This window comes from Harpegnathos saltator, unplaced genomic scaffold (assembly GCF_003227715.2).
Source record: "Harpegnathos saltator strain DR-91 unplaced genomic scaffold, Hsal_v8.6 scaffold188, whole genome shotgun sequence".
Taxonomy (NCBI): Eukaryota; Metazoa; Arthropoda; class Insecta; order Hymenoptera; family Formicidae; genus Harpegnathos; species Harpegnathos saltator.
The window spans coordinates 187,095-210,698 of record NW_020229970.1 but is presented as its reverse complement, the minus strand read 5'-3'; the positions used below and the strand labels follow the sequence as shown (position 1 = coordinate 210,698).

The 23,604-nt window shown below is 42.7% G+C and overlaps 1 protein-coding gene across 1 annotated transcript; it reads left to right on the top strand.

Moving 5' to 3' along the window:
* The first annotated feature begins 19,269 nt into the window (after positions 1–19,269).
* On the top strand, positions 19,270–20,013 carry LOC112588300 (histone-lysine N-methyltransferase SETMAR-like). Its single transcript, XM_025297787.1, has one exon. The coding sequence runs from the start codon at positions 19,270–19,272 to the stop codon at positions 20,011–20,013; it is 744 nt and encodes a 247-aa protein (XP_025153572.1).
* Positions 20,014–23,604: the final 3,591 nt, after the last annotated feature.

Below are 23,604 nucleotides of genomic sequence, written 5' to 3'. Positions count from 1 at the left end.
GGGGTATATATTTGTTTATCTGTTCTGAGGCCGTAGTGTATATACGACGGATTTATAAAGGCGTACACATCCTCTCCGCTTTGCTTGACAGGTAGGGGAATAGCATGATATAAATGAAAGTCATGTGATTCTATTAGGTATCTATTAGGTATCTATTAGGTTAAAGGTATCTCAATTACATAAACTAACCGATGATCTTTATAAAATATGCTTATATCGCTAGCATCAATTAAGTTGTTAAATTGGTTTGTTTCCAATTTTACCGGTAATTTTCTACCGTTCGGTATAAACTGTGTGTTTCTTAAATTATCAGAAAGTTCTTTTGGCGTAAGTATTTTAGGATGAAGTAAACCTCGTCATGCTAATAATATTGTATCCATAAGTATTCACTTTAACCATCTCTATCATCAACATCGCCCTGTAAAATAAAATGTGCGCGCTTCAGATGATTAACATATAGAATTTGTTTACGTCCTCCTCTTTTTATTTCGTAGTTCGTGTCGCTGATCTTCCGTAAGACCTTAAAAGGACCTTCATATTGGTTGGCAAGTTTTTTACTATCTGTTCTGATTGTCTCGTGAAGTACGTAGACATATTCGCCTGGATCCAAAATTAATGGTTTTAAACGTCTATCATAGTATTCTTTTGAATTTTCCTTTGCTTTAATTACATTTTCATTCGCCTTTTTTCGTAAGTACGCTAATCTATCGTTTAAGTCTACGAGAAATTTTCGATGTGTGATTCCTTGACGTGGTTCCACTGTTGAGAGTAATCGCGATTTTCGACCAAATATTAGTTCGTAAGGTGAAATTTTAGTGGCCTCGTGATATGATATATTATACACAAATATTGCGGCTTCTAAATACGAATCCCAATTGTTCTGATTTTTGTTAATATAAGGTTTCAAATATTCAGCTAAAACTGATGTGAGCGTTCTAGTGCTCCATTTGATTGTGGACTAGTTTTTACTTGCTTTATTTTAAAAATTCTTGCGATTTCCTTCATAAATTCTCCTGATACATTGCTACCTTGATCTGAAAGCAGTTCTTTAGGGGACCCTACATGAAAATGTATTTGTTTACTATCGCATCGGCAATAGCTACGCTGTTAGCTGTAGATAAAGGATAAGCTGTACAAAATTTTGTTAATTGGTCCTGAGTGGTTAATATATATTTATTTCCATTTAGTGTGTCTGGTAAAGGCCCTACGATGTGTATCGCTATCTGTTCCTATTCAAAAGCTTCACTCGGAGTGTCTGTAATTAACATAAGTGCTTTGGTTTTTGCGCATACTAATTTTCGTTTTTGGTAATCTTGACAAGGTTTTACCATGAAAGAAGGAGAGCGTACTAGGTGGCGACGGGACACCGTGCGTTTGGGCCCTGCATCTTATTTTCGTTCCAAAGAGAGAAAAATATCGAAAGCGCGGTAGCCGCTAGACCGAGAATCGAACCCGGGTCTTTCGCTTGCCGGGCGACTGCTCTAAACCACTGAGCTACCTAACGCTCCACGCTCGCGACATTCTTCTCTTTCTAGATGACGTTAAGAGATGTTGTTCGGAAGCGACATCTCTAGTGCTATCCCGAGCGCACGGCGACTACAGAGAGAGGCATTGTTACTTGTACCTAGTGGTATAAGCTGGTGGTCTCTCAAAGTCAAAGGTCCTTTAAGACTTGCTGTCCATGTATGCCGGCGCCTCCACCGTTGTCCCTCCATATCCGATGCAAAGGTTGACAAGGTTAAAGTAATCTTCGACATCCCATTTTATACCGTCCCAAGAATAATATTGCTGTATTCTTTTAAGAGCTTTTGTAACACCTTTATATCCTCCGATAATAAAGTTATGCAGTTCCTTAAGAATATTTAGTTTTGTTGCGGGATGAACAACTTCTTGTACTAAGGATTGTAATAGATATACTTTGATAGGATTATCTTTAAATAGATATTTTACCATTTGACAAATTTTTATTTTGTTAACTGCGTCTCCTAGTGGTGCTGCTGAAATTGTTTTATTATGAGCTATATTTCCTTAGCTTAACCCTTTGAGGGGCAGTGGCACGTACTAGGTGCGCAACTAACAAGGGGAGGACGCATCGACCGGGAAACGGTTTGGAACGAAACTTACGGAGTTAATGGTACTTGACTACCAATAACTCATGGTAATAGCATACGACGCAATACCTCTTCGTTTTCGAGAAAAAACGGTCTAAAGAAAAGAGCGGACACAAGTGTACGAGTTAGTAAGAAGGGTATTCAACGAAGCGGCGTAGCGCAGCAGCGAAGGAAACGGAATTTTTTTTTTGGTAACGCAGGGGAAATCCATCATGGATACCCCCTCCCCTTGGGGAGGGAGGAGGTTATGTCGGACTCTTACCGACTAAAACCCCTGCGGGATGTCTACCTGTCGGGCCGTTGGGTGGGGAGTTAGGGGAACTGCTCCCGCATTCCCTCCCCAACCCCCTGGCCCCAGGGCTCTCCGGGAGCCCCACGCCATCTATGTACCGCGCCCTGTCCCACTGAGAGAGTCCAGGGCGCGGTCCGCGGTGGGTTGCCCCACCGGTTGGCCTTCTGGTCACACCTATTAGGAGGAAGGGGACACCCACCCCTCCCCCTCCTTGTCAGTCAAGGAGGGGAGGGTTTTGGGGGGAGCGGGCCCGGCCTCAACCAGGACACCGCCCCCCCTTTGCTCTATCTGAACGCGCGGGGGGACCAGGGGACCCTAGTTCCCCCCGCGCGGACGGTGGCGGGCCCGAGGCGGCCGAGGAGTCCCCGACCCGTTGCTATCGACGGGCGAGTCCTCCTCGGCCGACGCCACCTCGGGTCCGCTGCCGATTCCTCCTCCTGGGGAGCGTCGACCGGAGCGTCGCCTCTTGCGACGCACTCCCGGTCGACGTCCCCACTCCGCGGCCTCCTTCTGCGAGATGACCTCTCTGCAGAAGGAGGCCGCTGCGTCCCACGCCTCCTCGCTCCCGCGCATGGTCAAGGCCATGTGCGGGAGCGAGAGCTCCCCCCTTCGGCACCTCACCGCCCCCTCGAGGACACGGCGCTCCCCGTCCCACGCCGAGCATGCGGACAGGGTGTGATGCGCCGTGTCCTCGAGAATGGGGCAGTGATGGCATCGAGTGGTGGGCTCCTTTCTTATCTGGTGCAGATACCGACCGAAGCAACCATGCCCGGTCAGCATCTGCACCAGGTGGAAAGTCATTCCACGTCCCCTTCTGCCTGTCACCTCAGACAGGCAGGGGCGGACAGCCGCGGCCGTCTTGGGACCGGACACTTTCGGGTCGGATAACTCGTCCGCCTACTTCCGAAGTGTCCGGTCCCTGGCCTGGAGTTTCAGGCCCTTCATGTCCCTGGCCCTTAGCGTCCGCTCCGCGTGGAGCTCCTTCACTCGCCAATAGAGGATGTATGCCTCTCGTCAGCAAGGAGCTCCACGGGAGGGACGCCGGCCAGGGTGGTCACCGCCATGTATGACACGATCCGATACCCTCGAATCGCCCTGATCAATACTGGCCTCAAGGCCTGCTGGAGGGAGCGTTTTCCCCTCCGGCAGACCAAGAGGCTGGGCGCCCATATGGGCGCCCCATATAGGGCGATCGAGAGCACGGCCGTGACATACAGGCGGCGTGCCATCCATCCCGGACCCCCCTGGGCGCGCGTCAGGCTGGCGACAGCCAGACCCGCCTTGCGCACCCGGGGGGCCAGGTTCCCAAAGTGGGGCCCGAAACTCCAACGGCTGTCTAACGTCAGGCCGAGATACTTTATCGTCGGCCCGACGTGGACGTGGACGCCATCCACAAGGACCTGTGTCTCCGGGGGCGCCCTCGACCTCGGCCGTAAAAATATACGGCTTCGGTCTTCTGGGGCGCCACCGAGAGACCCAGGTCTTTTATGGTGCCCACCACCGATGCCAGTGCCACCTCCGCGCGGAGGCGGGCTTCCTCCCAGTTCTCCCTCCCGGCCGCCACTAAGGTGTCATCTGCGTAGCAGATGACGTGGCAGTCTGGGGGGAGCGGAGTTCTCAGTACCCGGTCGCGGAACGCGATGTTCCAGAGCAGGGGGCCCAGGACGGACCTGCGGAACACCGAGCTCCATGGTGCGCCGGCCCTGGACCCCGCTCTCCACTGGGAAGGCGAGGTCCCTGCCCCCGAAGTAGGCCGAAAGGATGCGCCGGAGATAGGCGGGCACGCCGTGATACACGAGCGCCCGCCCTATCTCCGGCCACGGCAGGGTGTTGAATGCGTTCCTTATGTCTAAGGAAACGGCAAGCAACACCCTGCCGTCCCTCTCCACGACCGCCTGGGTCAGGCCCCGGAGACACTGGACTGCATCCAGCGTTGATCTCCCGGGCCTGAACCCAAACTGGCGGTCGTGGAGGTTCGGCCCCTCCGAGGACAGGTGCTGGACGAGGCGGTCAGCAATGATGCGTTCGAGCAACTTGCCCGCCTCGTCCAGCAGGCATATCGGCCTGTAGGCCGACGCACTACCGGGTGCTTTGCCCTCCTTGGGGAGGAGGACCAACTTGGCCCTCCTCCACTCTGGGGGGAATACCCCCTCCCTGAGGCACCCGCTCAAAACCCTGCGCGTGGCCGCGAATAGGTTTCCCTCGCCGAGTGCGAGGGCCCAGGCACGGCCAGGAATTCCGTCGGGGCCAGGGGCTTTGCCCCTGACCCCGAGCCTCTTCCTGGCCCTATTGAGCTCCTCTGGACTGACCTACAGGCCCTCGTCCCAATCTCCCTCTCCCATTTCTGGGGGAGGGATAACGGGTGGGCCGCCTTCTGCCCTCGGGAAGAAGGCATCCAGGAGCCCGTCGAGGGCCTGGTGATCCATCTGCTCGGTCGGTGGGGGCACCCAAGGGCGGACCTTCCCGGTCACCCTTTTGTAAGGGCGCCCTCACGGATCGTCGTCCAGGGAGCTCACCAGTTGCTCCCAGGCCGCTTGCTTTGCCTCGGCGATGGCGGCTTTCAGGGCCTTCCTCGCCCGGAAATATTCCCTTTTTGCCCCCATGACATCCCCATCATCCCGTCGGGCCCGTGTTAGCAGCCTCCTGGCTGCGATGGTGGAGCATCTGAGCTTGCGAAGCTCCTCGCTCCACCAGTACGTTGCCCAGCGGGAGCGGGGGCGGGATCGGGGCATCACGACGTCGCAGCACGACGTCACGACGCCCACTATTTCCTCGGCCCCTTTGCAGGGGTCGGGGTCCCGCCCCCCTGGCACCTCCTCGAGGTGCCAGGATGCCACGAGGACAGCCGCCCGAAACCTATCCGCGTCCAGTCGACCGAGGGCCCATCTCTTGGGGAGAGGGAGTTCCCTCTCCCCGGGGCGGCGGATGAGCACCTGCTGGGGTTTGGGGAGGCGGAGGGTCCACACTATATATCTGTGATCAGACAGTGATTCCCCCTCCGCCTCCACCTTCCATTTATGGAAGAACCCCGCGGCCGAGGGGTCGCCCAGGTCAAATCAATGACCGAGGCTTCACCCCTCCCCCCCGGCCGCACGCAGGTGCTCTCTGAGCCTTCATTCATTAGAATGAGGCCCAGCCGATCACGGTATCCCCCCGGCGGTCCCGTTGCCGGGAACTGCAACCCCACCCTTCCGAGTGGGTGTTGAAGTCCCCGGCAACTATGACTGGTCGGGGATGGCACCTTCGCACTAGCTCCCCGACCCTGTCCAGGACCGCCTTAATCGGGGTGGAACGACCGAGACCGGCCCGCGAAGGAAACGGACTACCGAGCTGACAGCTAAGGTTCGATCCCTGCTGTATAGTTTTTTTTTATTCTGTAAGCATAAAAATGGAACAGAAAACATTATTAAATAATAAAACTACGTTTCTTAAATATATTAGTGTTTGTTAAATATATTATTAATGATTTAAATTGCAAAAAAACCGTTAATTTTATCTATAAAATATACAGTGTATGAGAAAATTTTTATATAATAATTGCAATGGAAATAGGAGTAAAAATATATTAAGTTGTTATAATGATTATATAAAGGTTGCAGTTGAAAGAACAGTAGTAAAACAGTATTATATTCATATTATATATTTATATTGTTTTTTATACACTCAAACGCAAAAAACCCGGTACACTAAAAATTTGGGAAAAAATTACAAAATTTCAAATGATCATAACTTGGTAAATAATGAAGATACAAATATGCGCAGAAATGCAAAATGAAGCTTGAAATGTCCTCTTTAAAAATATCTGAATGGCAATTATGCTCGGCCATTTTTTTCAAAATGGCGGATGATAAAGTGAGAGGATGCAAAATTGATAATCAAAGGTCCGTGTTTGCGTGCATGGTGTGCATCAGGTATCGCAGCGTAATGGGACCAAATGCACATGAAAGTATAGTGTTATCTTTAAAATGCTACTTTACCGAGCTCGATGTGATCATTTTTCACTGAATTGTTCCAAATTTTGCTAAAAATGCGGTGTTCTTGTTAAATTTGCATAATTCAGTGAATAAGTATCGCATCAAGCTCTATAACGAAGTATTTTAAAGAAAATATTCTATACTTTTAGGTACTTTTCGTCCCATTGAGCTGCGACACTTACTTTGCTCCATGCGCCGTCGCACGCTCGAACCTTTTTTTAGCAACTTTTCATGTTCTCCTTTTTATCACCCGCCATTTTGAAAAAATATCGTTGCGCACAATTTCGATAGATCTTTCGAAAAGTACGGTTTCAAAGCTTTCAAACCGTTTTTGAAATTTGCTGCTAGGATATTTAGGTGTCGAGATATTCAATTTCGAATTTGCAACAAATGTCGATTCAGCGAGGCTTAAGGGGCTAAGAGGTTCTGCGGTTCGTTTGGCTCTTTCATTCAATTCATGGCAATTTCAATAGCTGTGTTCATGTTTCTCTATATAATAATTTACATAACCTGCACAACATATTCAATGATTTGCATTTATTATTTTGAAAGGCAGGGAAATGAAAGTAAAATTCAATATAGGTTCTTCATTTTGCGTAATCGATATTACGTAATAAAGATGAATTGCGTTTCAAGATACCGCTGTCATTAGCTCAAATTATGGTTGTAAGTCTTCCCAATATAAACCGCATGGAGTTTTACTGGTAGGAAAAGTCCCATTGTATGTAGTGTATGTGTGTGTGTGTGTGTGTGTGTGTATGTATGTGTGTGTGTGTGTGTTTGTACACCACAAGGATAAGGACCCTGTGGTTCGTCAGCTCCACAGTAATTCAAGATTTCACACCCTCCTGGTGATGTGTGTGTGTGTGTGTGTGTGTGCGTGTGTGTGTGTGTGTGTGTGTGTGTGTGTGTGTGTGTGTGTGTGTGTGTGTGTGTGTGTGTGTGTGTGTGTGTGTGTGTGTGTGTGTGTGTGTGTGTGTGTGTGTGTGGTGTGTGTGTGTGTTGTGTGTGTGTGTGTGTGTGTGTGTGTGTGTGTGTGTGTGTGTGTGTGTGTGTGTGTGTGTGTGTGTGTGTGTGTGTGTGTGTGTGTGTGTGTGTGTGTGTGTGTGTGTGTGTGTGTGTGTGTGTGTGTGTGTGTGTGTGTGTGTGTGTTGTGTGTGTGTGTGTGTGTGTGTGTGTGTGTGTGTGTGTGTGTGTGTGTGTGTGTGTGTGTGTGTGTGTGTGTGTGTGTGTGTGTGTGTGTGTGTGTGTTGTGTGTGGTGTGTGTGTGTGTGTGTGTGTGTGTGTGTGTGTGTGTGTGTGTGTGTGTGTGTTGTGTGTGTGTGTGTGTGTGTTGTGTGTGTGGTGTGGTGTGTGTGTGTGTGTGTGGTGTGTGGTGTGTGTGTGTGGTGTGGTGTGTGTGTGTGGTGTGGTGTGGTGTGGTGTGTGGTGTGGTGTGCGTGTGCGTGTGGTGTGCGTGTGCGTGTGCGTGTGCGTGTGTGTGTGTGTGTGTGTGTGTGTGTGTGTGTGTGTGTGTGTGTGTGTGTGTGTGTGTGTGTTACAGCAGAGATAAGGACCCCGCAGTTCGTCACTCCTGCAGTAATTAATGACTCCAAACCCTCTCTGCTGTGTGTGTGGTGTGTGTGTACTAATAGTGGGTATGACTGCCTCATGCGCGTATTACCTCATTCATACGATCAGGCATACTCCTTATTAGTCTTTTAATTTCATCCTGCGTAATTGTATTCCATTCGTTTTCGAGAATTATTCGCAGTTCTCGCAGTGACTGAGGAGCAGGTACGTGATTTCGTACTTTCCTGCCGAGGTTGTCCCATAAGTGTTCGATTGGATTTAAATCTGGACTATTTGCTGGCCAATCGAGTCGATTTATGCCAACTTCATCGAAGAAATCAAGCACTCTTCTCGCAGTGTGTGGTCGAGCATTGTCTTGCATAAATAAAAAGTTCTTTCCGATAAAGGATGCGTACGGAACAACATACGGAATGAGTATGTCTTCCACGTATACATCTGCGTTCATATTCTTGTCAAAAAGTGCAGATCTGTATAAGCATTAGCTGGAATTCCTGCCCAAATCATTACAGAGCCTCCATTGTAGCTATGCCTCTCACTTACCGTACAGTCTGCAAATCGTTCTACACCGCGACGATACACTCGTTCTCGTCCATCTGGAGAATAGACACAAAAACGAGATTTATCGTTAAAGAGTACTTTGCTCCAGTCTGCGTAAGTCCAGTCTCTATGCTCAACTGCAAAATTGAGTCGAGCTACGCGATGGTGACATTTAAGCAAAGGTACAGCTGCTGGCCTGCGCGAAAGCAGATTTTGTTCCTTTAATCTTCTCCGAACGGTGTTAACGGATACATTAATGTTGCGGACATCCCTTAAATTGTTTCTAATTTGAACAGATGTTCGATGTCTGTCTCTTAACGAATTTGAAACAATAAATCGGTCATCATTGTGATTGGTACATCGAGGACGTCCCGAATCAGGCCTTCTATGGAAAGAATTGGTTTGTAAGTACCTGGCATAAGCACGTTGCACAGTTGACACTGACAAATCAAATGCCTGAGCAACGTACCTTCGACTTCTGCCATCTTCAATTAAAGCAATAACTTGAGCAGCCTTTTCAGGATTTATCGTCGCCATAATCGACGCAATAATTTCGATGCGAAACAATCAATTATGGTTTAAATTGATGAAGTTGCACGAAGCAACGCGCCTCGAAAGGAAAAGATCACGGAAAAAGAAAAGTCGCACGAGGCAGCGCTTATCGGAGTGAACACGTTCGGAAAAGGAAAATTGTTTGTCTTTGTTTATTGTCTTGGCACATACATTTAAGAAAAATCCAGTCAAGCCAGGCGTTAAAGCCCGGCGCGCCGACAGAATCTCAGTCAAGCCAGAACGTAAGCCCGGCGTACTGACAAACTCGCGAAGTCCAGCGTACAAGAGATAGTGCCACTATCGGCGGTGGACCGTACGAAGGCCAAAAGCTGTACGAAGGCAATCTCTGATCGTCTCCGCGGGCACTCTTATATGCCCTGGGCAGCTCGAACTCGCGTGCGAGCCGAGGGGCTCGCGCGCGCGACAACCCAGATCGCCGCGTCGCGGCGGCTCCGTGGACTAGGAGCGCCAGGGAATTTCGACGTTCAGGTGGCGTCCAGCGACTCGGCATCCCGCGCACCGGGTCACCGCGAACTCAGGCGCGATCCTGAACAGCATATTCAAGCTGTGTACCATAATGGCCAATCGTACGGAGAAGGTAGAGAGCTAGGGACAGCTTCGCGAACTAAAGTGTATACCACAGTGATCATGCGTAACTGAAGGGTAAAGAATGATAACTTTTGTAAAAATTAAATTTCCAATTCGCAAAATTGTGTAAATTATTGTATAGAGAATAATGAACGCGGCTATTGAAATTATGAATGAGCCAAACGAACCGCAGAGCCTCTTAGCTCCTTAAGCCTCGCTGAATCGACATTTGTTGCAAATTCGAAATTGAATATCTCGACACCTAAATATCCTAGCAGCAAATTTCAAAAACGGTTTGAAAGCTTTGAAACCGTACTTTTCGAAAGATCTATCGAAATTGTGCGCAACGATATTTTTTCAAAATGGCGGGTGATAAAAAGGAGAACATGAAAAATTGCTAAAAAAAGGTTCGAGCGTGCGACGGCACATGGAGCAAAGTAAGTGTCGCAGCTCAATGGGACGAAAAGTACCTAAAAGTATAGAATATTTTCTTTAAAATACTTCGTTATAGAGCTTGATGCGATACTTATTCACTGAATTATGCAAATTTAACAAGAAAACCGCATTTTTAGCAAAATTTGGAACAACTCAGTGAAAAATGATCACATCGAGCTCGGTAAAGTAGCATTTTAAAGATAACACTCTATACTTTCATGTGCATTTGGTCCCATTACGCTGCGATACCTGATGCACATCATGCACCATCGCAAACAGGGACCTTTGATTATCAATTTTGCATCCTCTCACTTTATCATCCGCCATTTTGAAAAAAATGACCGAGCATAATTGCCATTCAGATATTCTTAAAGAGGACGTTTCAAGCTTCATTTTGCATTTCTGCGCATATTTGTATCTTCATTATTTACCAAGTTATGATCATTTGAAATTTTGTAATTTTTTCCCAAATTTTTAGTGTACCGGGTTTTTTGCGTTTGAGTGTATAAAAAACAATATGAATATATAATATGAATATAATACTGTTTAACTACTATTCTTTCAACTGCAACCTTTATATAATCATTATAACAACTTAATATATTTTTACTCCTATTTCCATTGCAATTATTATATAAAAATTTTCTCATACACTATATATTTTATAGATAAGATTAACGGTTTTTTTGCAATTTAAATCATTAATAATATATTTAACAAACACTAATATATTTAAGGAACGTAGTTTTATTATTTATTAATGTTTTCTGTTCAAGTTTTATGCTTACAGAATAAAAAAAAACCATTCAGTAGGGATCGAACCATATCCGTCAGCTCGGTAGTCTGTTACCTTCGCTGCTGCGCTACGCCGCTTCGTTGAATACCCTTGTTACTAACTCGTGTCGGCTCTTTTCTTTAGACCGTTTTTTCTCGAAAACGAAGAGGTATTGCATCGTATGCTATTACCATGAGTTATTGGTAGTCAAGTACTATTAACTCCGTAAGTATCGTTCCAAACCGTTTCCCGGTCGATGTGTCCTCCCCTTGTAAGTTTCCGGGTTTTTTGACCAATGAAAAATGAAAAGTTTCAAGAGAAATACAAAAAATGGTTTATTCAAAGTGTCGTTCCTCGCTAGCTACACATTTTGTCATCTCTCTGGCAATACATGAATACCGCGACGATAAAACGACGCGTCTTTGAACCGAAACCATTCATCCAACCAATTTTGCATTTCTTCGAAATTAACCAAGTGTTACCCAGCCAAGCCATGCGCCATCGACCGGAACAAGTGATAATCGGAAGAGGCCAGGTCTGGCGAATACGGCGGGTGCGGTAGCAGATTCCATTTCAGCGTTTTGATGGTGTCCTGGACGATGAAAGTGCGATGGCACGGAGCGTTGTCGTGTTCTTTCCGAAGCGATTTGGCCGTGCCGTCAATGTTGATGCTTCGCCAGGTGAAAGCCACGATTTTTTGCATTTGGGATTCTCGAAATATATCCACTTCTCATCGCCAGTAACAATTCGAACCTCTTTCTTTCATGCCGCAAAAGCAAAATTTCGGAAGTGGCTCTTCGATTTTCCATTTGTCTCTCAGTCAACTCATGCGGTACCCATTTTCCTTCCTTTTGAATTTTTCCCATGGCATGTAAACGTTTGGAAATACCTTGGCGAGTCATGTTTAATGCCTCCGCAAGTTGATCTTGTGTTTGCATATCAACTTCATCCAATAACGCTTGCAGATCGGCGTCCTCAATTGTTTTTGGTCTTCCGGAGCGCTCCTTGTCCTCAATATCGAAATCGCTTCTGAAGCGTTTAAATCAATCTTCACAGTATAGTTTTATTAATAGTTTTCGATGGTGACTGTTCGCCGTAGGCCTCCTCAAGCAAACGTGCTTTAGCTGCACTTTTTTTCAAGTTAAAGCAGAAAAGCAAAGCTTCCCGCAAATGCTGTTTATTTGGCACAAAACTCAATCTATCTTTGTTGTTAGAAAAATATTTTTGCGTTACGATATGTGTTGGTATTATGGCTGTTTATTGTTAACAGATGTCCAAGCTATAAAAAAACAACTTCAGACATGTCGACTACATGTGTCGTTAGCGCCATCCATGTATGAAAACCGGAAACTTAGGTGCGCACCTAGTACATCTGTTCTATATCTAAAACTATAATATATTGGATGTACAAATTAATTCGGTCCGTTTTCAGAAGATGGCTCCGGCTGTTATGAAGGTCCATAGTGATTGCAGATTTTAGCGGTTTCAGAGAGGTCAGACATCTGCCAATAATATTCAGTTAATATCGCTTTGAATTTCATACAAAAACCTTGCTTTTTACAGTGTTGAAAATGTGGAATTTTGTGTTAACCAAGCAACATTTACGTGAGGTTTTAATTTTCTGCTTTAATTGGAAGAAAAGTGCAGCTGAAGCCCATCGAATGCTTATTGAAGTTTATGGTGACGCTGCTCCAACTGATAAATCATGCAGCGAATGGTTTCAACGTTTCAAGGATGGAGATTTCAGCGTCGAAGACAAGCCTCGCTCTGGACAGCCAAAAAATTCGAGGACAAAGAATTAGAGGCATTACTCGAAGAAGATCAGAGTCAAACGCAAGAGGAGCTTGCAGAATCATTGGGAGTGACTCAACAAGCCGTTTCCGTACGATTGAGAGACATGGGAATTATTCAAAATCAAGGAAATTGGGTGCCTTGTGAACTGAAACCGAGAGACGTTGAAAGGCGTTCTTCATGACAACGCTCGGCCTCATGTCGCAAAAGTCGTAAAAAAATATTTGGAAACGTTCAAATGGGATGTTTTACCGCACCCGCCGTATTCTCCGGACATTGCTCCTTCTGATTACTGGTTGTTCCGAAAGATGCAGCACGATTTGGCAGGTCACCGGTTCACTTCTTTCGCAGAAATCGAAAATTGGCTCCAAACTTGGATCGCCTCAAAAGACGAGCCATTTCTTCGAGATGGAATTCGAAAATTGCCTGAGAAATGGGAGAAAGTAGTAGCCAGCGATGGAAAATACTTTAATTGATCTGTTCATTCATTTTGTTTTGAAATAAATACATTTTTTAACACAAAAAAGCGGACCGAACTAATTTGTACTCCCAATATATTTATTTCAGAATTTTCAGTACGTTAGTTTTTTCGAAAAGTTTTTGAAATTTCGGCAAATTAAACTTTTTCAAAATAAGTATTTATTATTTATTATTCGCATAAATATATAGGGTGTCCGGTATCTGATCACTAATATTTGGTGTATTAGTAGAAGTCAAAATATTTAAAGAAGTCATGTACCATTTTGTAATTTTCTCAATATTTATTCCGTAAATAACCATTCAATGTTGTAAATTGTTGTGAATTGACCTGTATACTTACTTTCATGCAACTTGAATAGAAAACTTCGAATTTAGCCCAAAATAATCGCCATATTGAATCCACCATTTTGGATTTTGTAATTCTGATCTCACAATCGTAATCAGCAATTCGGAAAACCCTCGTATATCCAATTTCATGCTAATTGAACGAAAAATCGTGAATTTAGCATAAAATAGACACCGTATTGTATCCACGATTTTGAGTTTTTTGTGATTCTGACCTCAAAATCGTAATCAGCGATACAAATAACCCTCGTATACCCAGTTTCGTGCAAATTGAACGAAAAACTGAATTTAACCTAAAGTAGTCGCCATATTAGATCCGCCATTTTGAACTTTGTAATTCTGACCTCAAAATCGTAATCAGCGACCCCAAAAACCTATAGATGACGTATGATTTTAATATTTTATTTAAAAGAAAAATGTGCCCTTCAAAGGGTTAACTAAGCAGTAAATATGGTTTCTAAGTTGATTAGTGCTGATTGGTTTTCTCGTGTAATTATTTTACTACTGTCAAATAGTTTTCTTTCGCGATTTTAATATCACCTGGTGCGGATGTTAAATCTATTGCTTTATTTTCATTCGTTTCGGATAAAGTAATTTTGACTCTAGGAGATGAATATTCTTCTTTCACTAATAATCCTTTAATGCTATCCGAAGTCTGGGGAATTATATTTTCTCTTTTCCACAAAGCTTCGTTTAAAGCATGCTGTAAAAATAGATTATAACTGGGGGTCATATCCTTGCTGCCAGAAGCCTCTGCTTGTATGAGAGCTAGAAACTCTCATACAAGCTTCTAGAGAGCTGTGAGACTCTAGAAAGTGTGTCTGCATTAGTATTTTGTTTTCCTTTTTTATATTTTACTTCATAGCTTTATTCCTCTAATTTCAATCTCCAGCGCATTAAACATGATGATGGGTCTTTGACATTAAAAAGCCAGGTTTATGATCAATGATTATTTTAAATGATTTACCGTATAAGTATGGTCGAAAATGTTTTACTGACCAAACAATAGCTAGGAGTTCTTTCTCGGTCATAATTGCGTTCTGCTTTATTTAAAGTTCTAGAAGCATAAGCAACGGGAAGGTCATTACCTATTTTCCCTTGTGATAAAATAGCACCGGTAAATATTTAGAAGTACACAGTCAGCTCCGATTTTAATGAGACTAAGCTCATTCGACGCGTTTTTGCATGAGAAACAACTTTTTCCTGTGGTAAAATCGTCGCTCAGTTCCGCGAAGCGAGATATGAAGCGTTAAAGCAGATCATAATTCAGGTTAGGAAAGTTGTTATATCGATGAACTTTGGCAACATAAACATGCCTCGTAACTAACATAAACTTCCCGAGTAATATGCAAAAAGTTTTAGTCCATGCTCACTGTCCGTTAAAAAGTTATTAACAAATGAAGTTAGTGATAAGAGTTTGCACCGAGCATATGTACACACACACACATACACCGAAGGGGGTGTGCGGGGGGGCCTTCGGCTCCCCACCCGCACCCCCCTCGAGTGTTAACGGGTGAAACTCGTTTCATATGGAAAGTCACATGTGAGTTTGCGACTTATTGGGACTTTCCACATGAAGCGAGTTTCACCCGTTGACTCTTGAGGGGGGGTGCGGAGGGGGACCGAGGCCCTCCCGCACGCCCCCTTCGGTGTGTGCGTGTGCGTGCGTGTGCGTGCGTGTGCGTGCGTGTGCGTGTATGTATGCGTGTGTGTGCGTGTGTGTGTGTACACATACTCAGTGCAAATTCTTATTACTAACTTCATTTGTTAATAACTTTTTAATGAACAGTGAGCATGGACTAAAACTTTTTGCATATTACTCGGGAAGTTTATATTAGTTACGAAGCATGTTTATGTCGTGTTAAGAAATTGCTATTATTGGCGGGAATAATGCACGAATACACGCACTTCTCTAGGCGACGAATATATTAGTAAGCAACGATATCACAAATCAGTTTAGATATGTCAACATCAAGGTCACGGAACACTCGGAATTGGTTACGAGGCATGTTTATGTCGCCAAAGTTCATCGATATAACAACTTTCCTAACCTGAATTATGATCTGCTTTAACGCTTCATATCTCGCTTCACGGAACTGAGCGACGATTTTTCCACAGGAAAAAGTTGTTTCTCGTGCAAAAACGCGTCGAATGAGCCTAGTCTCATTAAAATCGGAGCTGACTGTGTACTTCTAAATATTTACCATAGCACCTATTCCTTCGTCGCTAGCGTCTGTCGTTAATAAAAATTCTTTGTCAAAATCAGAATACTGTAATATAGGTTCGCTTGATAATATATTTTTGAGCTTTTCAATATTTATTTGTCGTTTTTCCCATTTAAATAACGCGTTTTTTCTAAAAAGTGAAGTAAATGGCTGGGTAAATTCAGTGAAATTTTGAATGAATCGTCAATAATACCCTACCAGTCCCAAAAACTGTCTGAGTTCTCTATAATTTTTGGGAATAGGATATTGTATCATAGCTTTGATCTTTCCCGGATTGAGCTTAACTCCTTTCTCGGATATAAAGTGACCTAAGTATATTGAGTCGGCAAATAAGTTCGTTCGGTTTTTGTTTCAGTGTAAGTTTTATGCGGATTCGCTTTTCTTTTCTCAGCGTTATCGTGCAAATCGAATACACATTTTAAAAGTTATGTTTCACTGTTTATGTTGTCCTGTGTTTGGTTTGGCTAACATCAGTATTGTGTGTGCTGCGTAGCTGTGAACATGGAAATAAATAACGTGCATTATCGTCACGTTTTGCTCTATTATTTTAAAAAAGATAAACGAGCTGCGGATGCTTATAAAAAGATATGCCGTGTGTATGGAGATGATACCTTAACAGAACGCGTATGCCAAAAGTGGTACGCCAATTTCCGTTCTGGAGATTTCGACGTCAATGATGCGCCCTGCTCCGGTTGCCCGACAGAGATTAATTCAAGTGACATTAAGGCTATACTCGAAGTAAATCCATCCCAATTGGTACAACAGATTACTACCACATTGAATATATCCCACACAAGCGTAGAAAAACATTTGCGCCAGCTGGGATATGTTTCTCGGCTTAATGTTTGGGCATCAATTAGCCGAAGCTAACTTGACCACACGCATATCCATCTGCGATTCGCTACGGAAATGCCAAGAAAACGATCCATTTTTTAAACGACTGGTGACGAGTGACGAAAAACAATCGTCGTCTACGATATTGTAACGCGTAAAAGATCATGGGAGCACAGTAGCGAGCCACCGCAAACAACCCCGAAGGCGGGATTGCATCCGAAGAAAATAATGCTCTCCGTATGGTGGGATTTCAAGGGTGTCATCTATTACGAATTGTTACCGTCAGACAAAACGATTGATTCAACTGTATACTGTTCGCAATTGACGAAATTGAATCAAGCAATCCGCACAAAACGTCCAGAATTGGCAAATCGCAAGGGTGTCGTCTTCCACCATGACAACGCCAGACCTCATACGTCATTGACCACTCGGAACAAATTGCTTGGCTGGGATGTTTTGCCTCATTCTCCGTATTCACCGGATCTTGCTCCTTGCGATTATCATTTATTCCGGTCGCTGCAGAACTCTATGAACAGGAAAACCTTCAAGGATAAAAAGGCCGTTAAAAACCACCTGGATTGGTTTTTCGCCAATAAGCCCCAGACGTTTTACGAATACGGCATAATGAAGTTGGTGGAAAGATGGCAAGAGGTCATCGATAAAGATGGCCATATATAATTGATTAAAATTTATCTTGTGTATCAAAAAATTGTGTTTTATTCTACTGTAAAACACCGAACGAACTTACTTACCAACCTAATATTAGTTACTTTTTGAAAAATTTGCATTTATCTGGCTGTAACCTGAGACCGGCTTCTCTAACAAGTAAGTTTTCCAAATAATTGATTTAGTTTTATTTTATGCTCTTCTAAGGTTTGCGCATAAATAATGATATCATCTAAATAAACAGAACATACGTTTTCTTGTAGCCCGATTAAAACATTATCCACTAAGCGCTGGAATGTAGCAGGCGCATTCTTTAAGCCAAAAGGCATCCTTTTACATTCGTAATGGCCGTTTGGTGTACTAAATGCGGTTTTTGCAGAATCTTGAGGATCTGATGGGATCTGATGAAATCCTGAAGCCAGGTTAAAACACGAAAAATATCTGGCTTTGCCTAATTGATCTAAAATGTCTGAAATATTTGGTAAGGGATACGCGTTACCGATAGTTTTTTCGTTTAATTTACGGAAGTCGATTATTAATCTCCATCGTTTATTACCGTCGGTATCAGGTTTCTTTGAAACTACCGATAGAGGCGAGTTATAAGGCGATATAGATGCCTGTACCATATAATGTCTTGTTTCAATAATTTGTCGACTTGGGATTTTATTTCTTTCCTATATGTATGTGGGGATATCTATATTGTTTTACGTAAATAGGAACATTGTCTGTTGTTGCTATCGAATGTTTAATTCTATCTCTTCCCTATAATTTGTCTCCCGGTAAATAAAATATATCATTATAATCTTCTACTAAAGGTAGAATTGATCGTTTTTCTTCCTCATTCAGATGATTTAAACGCAAGTTTCCTTTTAACGCAAGTTTCCTTTTAACGCAAGTTTCCTTTTAACAATTTTAATCTATCCGATAAGTTAGTCGAGATTACTGAATTTATTTGATATGTGGAGCTGTCCCTCGGGCTCGTGGTAAATTCCACTAGCTCTACATTGATTCTAGGAATCTCGACATGTATTTCTTCCTCATTAGTATTCGTTATGTACGCATATGCTTGACCGCGATACGTACATAACTATGCTTATTATACTTTCTATCAAGAAAACACCTCGCTGTATTTCTCGATGAGACAAAAGCGCACTATCTGTATTATATTGATTAGTTTGAATCGCAATGGGACAAATACTTCGACCAGGGAATTGTACCGAGTTACTATATTCCAATTGATACGTCACGTTATTCCTGATTGTTACCGAACGTTTTTCGAAATCGATTTTCGCGTTTTCCTCTCGCAAAAAAGTTGAGCCTGTTATTCCCTGCTCTTTCAAAGGAAATTTACTTGGAACAACATGGAATTCGTGAACGTCGGTACCTGAGTGCAAATATATCGTTCCTAAGGTTACCTGCTTTTCTTCGGTTATCCCTTGTATTTTAACTTTATTATCATAATAAAGCAATGTTTCTGGTTTTAGGGCGTTCGTTTTAATGATATTTATGCCCGCGCCTGTATCTAAGAGATATCTGTCGGTTTTTAAGTTCATCGAAGGAGATACGGATAAGATTTCTTGATGTTATTCGGGTGGTGTATGAGCGGGCTCTGATTCTGTCATTTCGACCGGATTCGCGCGACTTAATTGTGGGTCTAGGCGAGGCGCGCTTCTCGTTTGGCCATGATATTGGGTTGACAAGAAAATAATTTCGGTTTGCGCCAATAGATAGTGTTATGTTTGTGTCATTATTCTTCTGTCAATGTTATAATTTTTTTCTTTTCAGATTTGGTAGTTGACACTCTTAGGTTACTATAGGAATAAATTCCGTGTAATTTTGTTTACAACTGTTGGTTTACGGTCAACTTTAACATGGAGTGCAAAAATGATCATTTTTTATATATTTTACTTTTTTATTTTCGTAAAGGCAAGAAAGCGGCTGAGGCTCACAAAGAGAGATATGTGAAGTTTATGGTGTTGGTTGCATAACAGAACGTACGTGTCAGAATTGGTTTAAAAAATTTCGTTCTGGAGATTTTTCACTTAAAGATGACCAACGTTCTGGCCGACCTTCTGAAGTTGATGAAGACAAAATGAAAGCCATAATTGAATCAAATCGTCATATAACTGTGCGAGAGATTGTAAAAAGGTTAAATGTGTCACACAGAATTGAAAATCACATAAGACGTCTTGGACTCGTTAAGCAGCTGGATATTTGGGTTCCGCACGAATTGAAAGAAATTCACTTAACACAACGGATCAATATTTGCGATACGCATTTCAAACGTAATGCAATCGATCCTTTTTTAAAGCGAATTATCATTGGTGGTGGAAAATGGATCGTCTACAACAACATTAATCGAAAAAGATCATGGTCCAAGCATGATGAACCGGCACAAACCGTATCGAAAGCTGAATTGCATCAAAAAAGGATCATGCTGTCAATTTGGTGGGATTACAAAGGTGTTGTGTATTTTGAGATACTTCCAAGCAATCAAACGATCAACTCAGATGTTTACTGCCAACAACTTATGAAATTGGAGGAAGCAATCAAAGAGAAAAGACCAGAATTGGCAAATCGTAAAGTAATCGTGTTCCACCACGACAATGCGAGGCCTCATACATCTTTAGCAACACGTACGAAATTATTGGAGCTTGGTTGGGAAGTGATGTCGCATCCTCCATATAGCCCTGACCTTGCACCATCGGATTATCATTTATTTCGAAGTTTACAAAATTTTTTAAACGGTAAAAATTTCAACATGATGATCCCAAATCGCACTTGGTTGAGTTTTTTGTTGATAAGAACCAGCAGTTCTATGAGCACGGAATCATGAAGCTACCAGAAAGATGGAAAAAGGTCATCGAACAGGATGGAAAATATTTGATCGATTAAAGTTCATTTTTTGTATAGAAGAAATTGAGTTTTATTTCACACTAAAAAACCGAAATTACTTTCTTGCCAATCCAATAGTTTAAAGGTGTTTCTATTATTATTATTCGGAATATATTATGGAATATATTGATAATTATTTACATTACGTTGATTACTTTGTCCGTTATAATTATTATTCTCGCGGTAGCGATTGTTAGCGGAAAAATTGTTTGGGCCTGTGGTAGGTTGAATTTGCGTCTATCACGATATGTATGATTAGGATTTTGTAAAGAATTCGGATTTCGATATGTATATGTAGGTTTGTACAGGGTGTCCCATTTTAATCCGGCCGGCTGAATAAAATTCGAGGATATTTTCTAGAAAAAAATGTCAGACAAATGTTGTTCAGTTCTAAGGGGGACATTCGATGCCATCAACAATTTTGACTTTGGGTGAAGGGTTCAAGGTCATTCAAGGTCAACTTTTTTTTCTTAAATGGGAACCCCTATTTTTCACATCGGCAATCGATTCTACGTAAAAAAAAATGAAACTTTTGTCTGAAGCATTTTTTTTATAACGCAAACTAATTTCACTTATTCAGCCTCCAAAATTGAAATTTTCAAACTTTCTGAATTTTTTACTCGAGAATGGTGGGGTTTGGGGGGAAATTGCAGAATACAAAAAGTTTTTGGAATGCTGCATGGAATTCACTCGAATTTTCGCATAGTTGATCGTGCACTTTTTTCTGCCAATGTTTGGAAAAAATCTTTTACCTCATCATGTCCAGTACCCTCGGCATTAGCATCACCCGATGTGCACTACGTGGAGGTCGCCGATGGGATTTTGCACATCATTGAGGGACGTTCAAGCCAGTTTTCGCCAGAGGGTGCAAATGTGCATTGCACAGAATGGGCACCAGATTGAGCACTTGATGTCATAGATCGAGTTCAATAATCAATCAATCGGCCTTTTTCAGGGCCAATGATGCGCAAAATCCCATCGGCGACCTCCACGTGGTGCACATCGGGTGATGCTAATGCCGAGGGTACTGGACATGATGAGATAAAAGATTTTTTCCAAACATTGGCGGAAGAAAGTGCACGATCAACTATACGAAAATTCGAGTGAATTCCTTGCAGCATTCCAAGAACTTTTTGTCTTCTGCAATTTCCCCCCAAACCCCACCATTCTCGAGTAAAACATTCAGAAAGTTTGAAAATTTCAATTTTGGAGGCTGAATAAGTTAAATTAGTTTGCGTTATAAAAAAAAATGCTTCAGACAAAAGTTTCATTTTTTTTTACGTAGAATCGATTGCCGATGTGAAAAATAGAGGTTCCCATTTAAGAAAAAAAAGTTGACCTTGAATGACCTTGAACCCTTCACCCGAGGTCAAAATTGTTGATGGCATCGAATGTCCCCTTTAGAACTGAACAACATTTGTCTGACATTTTTTTCTAGAAAATATCCTCGAATTTTATTCAGCCGGCCGGATTAAAATGGGACACCCTGTATATGTAGGATATGTATGTGTATATGTAGGATTATATATGTAGGTTAGTTAGAATTGTTGTGAACGCGATAAGTTTTTGCTCTACACTCATTTTCAACATGCCCTGATTTTCTACAATAATTGCAAATTGATAGCTGAGAATAACATGACTGACTAATTTGAATTCTTTCCGCGTGATACTATAATTTAGTTATGAATCTAATGGTACTATCGATAGCATCGTCAAGAGAATCAAACTTTTGTGCTAATAAATGTTGTCCTATTCTCCTATCTAAACCACCCAGGAAATGATCTATAATTTTATTTGTGGCAAAAATTTTCAATTCGGGTCGTGCCATCGAATCAGGATAATTAGAAATCGCAAGTATTAAGTTTATGTTAAGCTTTTTAGTTCTATTAACGTATTCTTCTATGGGTTCGCCTTTAAATTGCTGCAAATTGTTTACTTTTAGTTCTCACTGCTCGAAACTTTTATGTTTGTTAAATTTTTTTTCTAATGTGAGGCACAATGTTTCTAAGTTATTAAAAGAATGAATAGATCTTAACAAGGCTGCATCTCCGATTAATTTAGTCTGTAAGATGGCTCTAAAAAAGAAATCTCTGTCGTCTGGGTCTACTAGATTGATGGCTCCTCTACAATTGGAAGTGAATATATGCACCGGAATACTTTTCCCATCAAAAATAGGTATGAGCGATAAACCCTGACGAACAAGAATGTTACGTCCTGGAGGAGGAACGCAACTTGACGCTTGCTTCCGCAAGCTCCGACGTACTCGCAAATCTGCGGAACAGATCAAGGATCGGAATGACCCCTTTATCTGGCGCAGACGTACGTCGGTGGTCCTTTATTTAGGTCAAGGAACTGAATCCTTTTACCTGGGATAGGACCGTGAGCGACAGTTGAGGGAAGGGAGAATTTTTGGTTGAGAATAATTATTTGGAAAACGTGATTGGTTTACAATTACAAACAACTTGTTTTATTAGTGATTAGACAAAAGTTCACAATGAAATAAAATTTGTAAGATTTTATAATGTGTCCGTATACATATGTGGTTAACAATCGCGCTCAGAACAATGATTCTCGATTACTCAGAACAATATTCCGTGTTCGTTATGTCCGACTGTGATCGAAAGGATTGGGCCACTGACACCGGATTTTACTATTAAGGAGGAATGCCAAGGGGGATAGAAAACGGAAGTAAAACGAAAGGAAAAGAAAAAAGAGAGAAGAAAATATGAAAAAATGAAACGAAAGAGGTCACTCGGGTAAAAGAAAATATAAATAACTTACTGCTGGACTTCTCTGATCTTAGTAGACAATGAAAGGTGTGGTTACTGCGTCTCTGTGAGGATAGATGCCTCAAGTTCTGCGCCAAGGACAGGCAGCTGGTTTCGGCAGGATCGCTCTCAATGGCCCAATAAGGCACAAGATCGTTGCACCGAATAATTAACAAGTGAAGAATACTGGTCGGTCTAAGCCACAAGTTGGCTTGATTGTTAAGAAACCCTGAAGGGGTGTTGGAAAGAAACGTCTGTCCTGGGTGCTGGATCGGCGAGAAGTGAGTGAGGCTTTTGTCTTTTCTCAAAAAGTCAGCTCGGTTGAGAGAGTGGGGTTTTGGGGGAAATGTTCCAGAAGATTATTTTATAGGAGATAAGATGCATGTGGCAATAAGAGGATTTCGAAAGTCTTTTGTAAATAAAAAAAAACGTGGCAGCTGTCCTAAGAAATAAATATCGATATTTCTAAGAACGATGTCGTGGTATTGTTATCAATGATTAAGCGCGTGGGAAACAGGAGTTGATTCAAGATTGTTAGTATTTTCGGGGTATCGAAAATTCCAGAGATATCGTCGTGTGGTATCATGCCTGAGCGCATTCGGCCATATGATAAGTAATCATAAATTCGATTTCCCTTATTTATAAAAGAAGTCTAGGGTCCGCTGAGTCAGCAGGAGTAACAGGAAAATAACAGAAAAATGACTATAGGTGTATGAATTAATTCGGTCCGCTTTTTCCCTCCAAAAAAGACTTTAGTATGAAAA

Bases quoted from the DNA above. Each gene is read 5' to 3' on its own strand.
- LOC112588300 (XM_025297787.1), top strand. From the start codon at position 19,270: ATGAAAGCCATAATTGAATCAAATCGTCATATAACTGTGCGAGAGATT.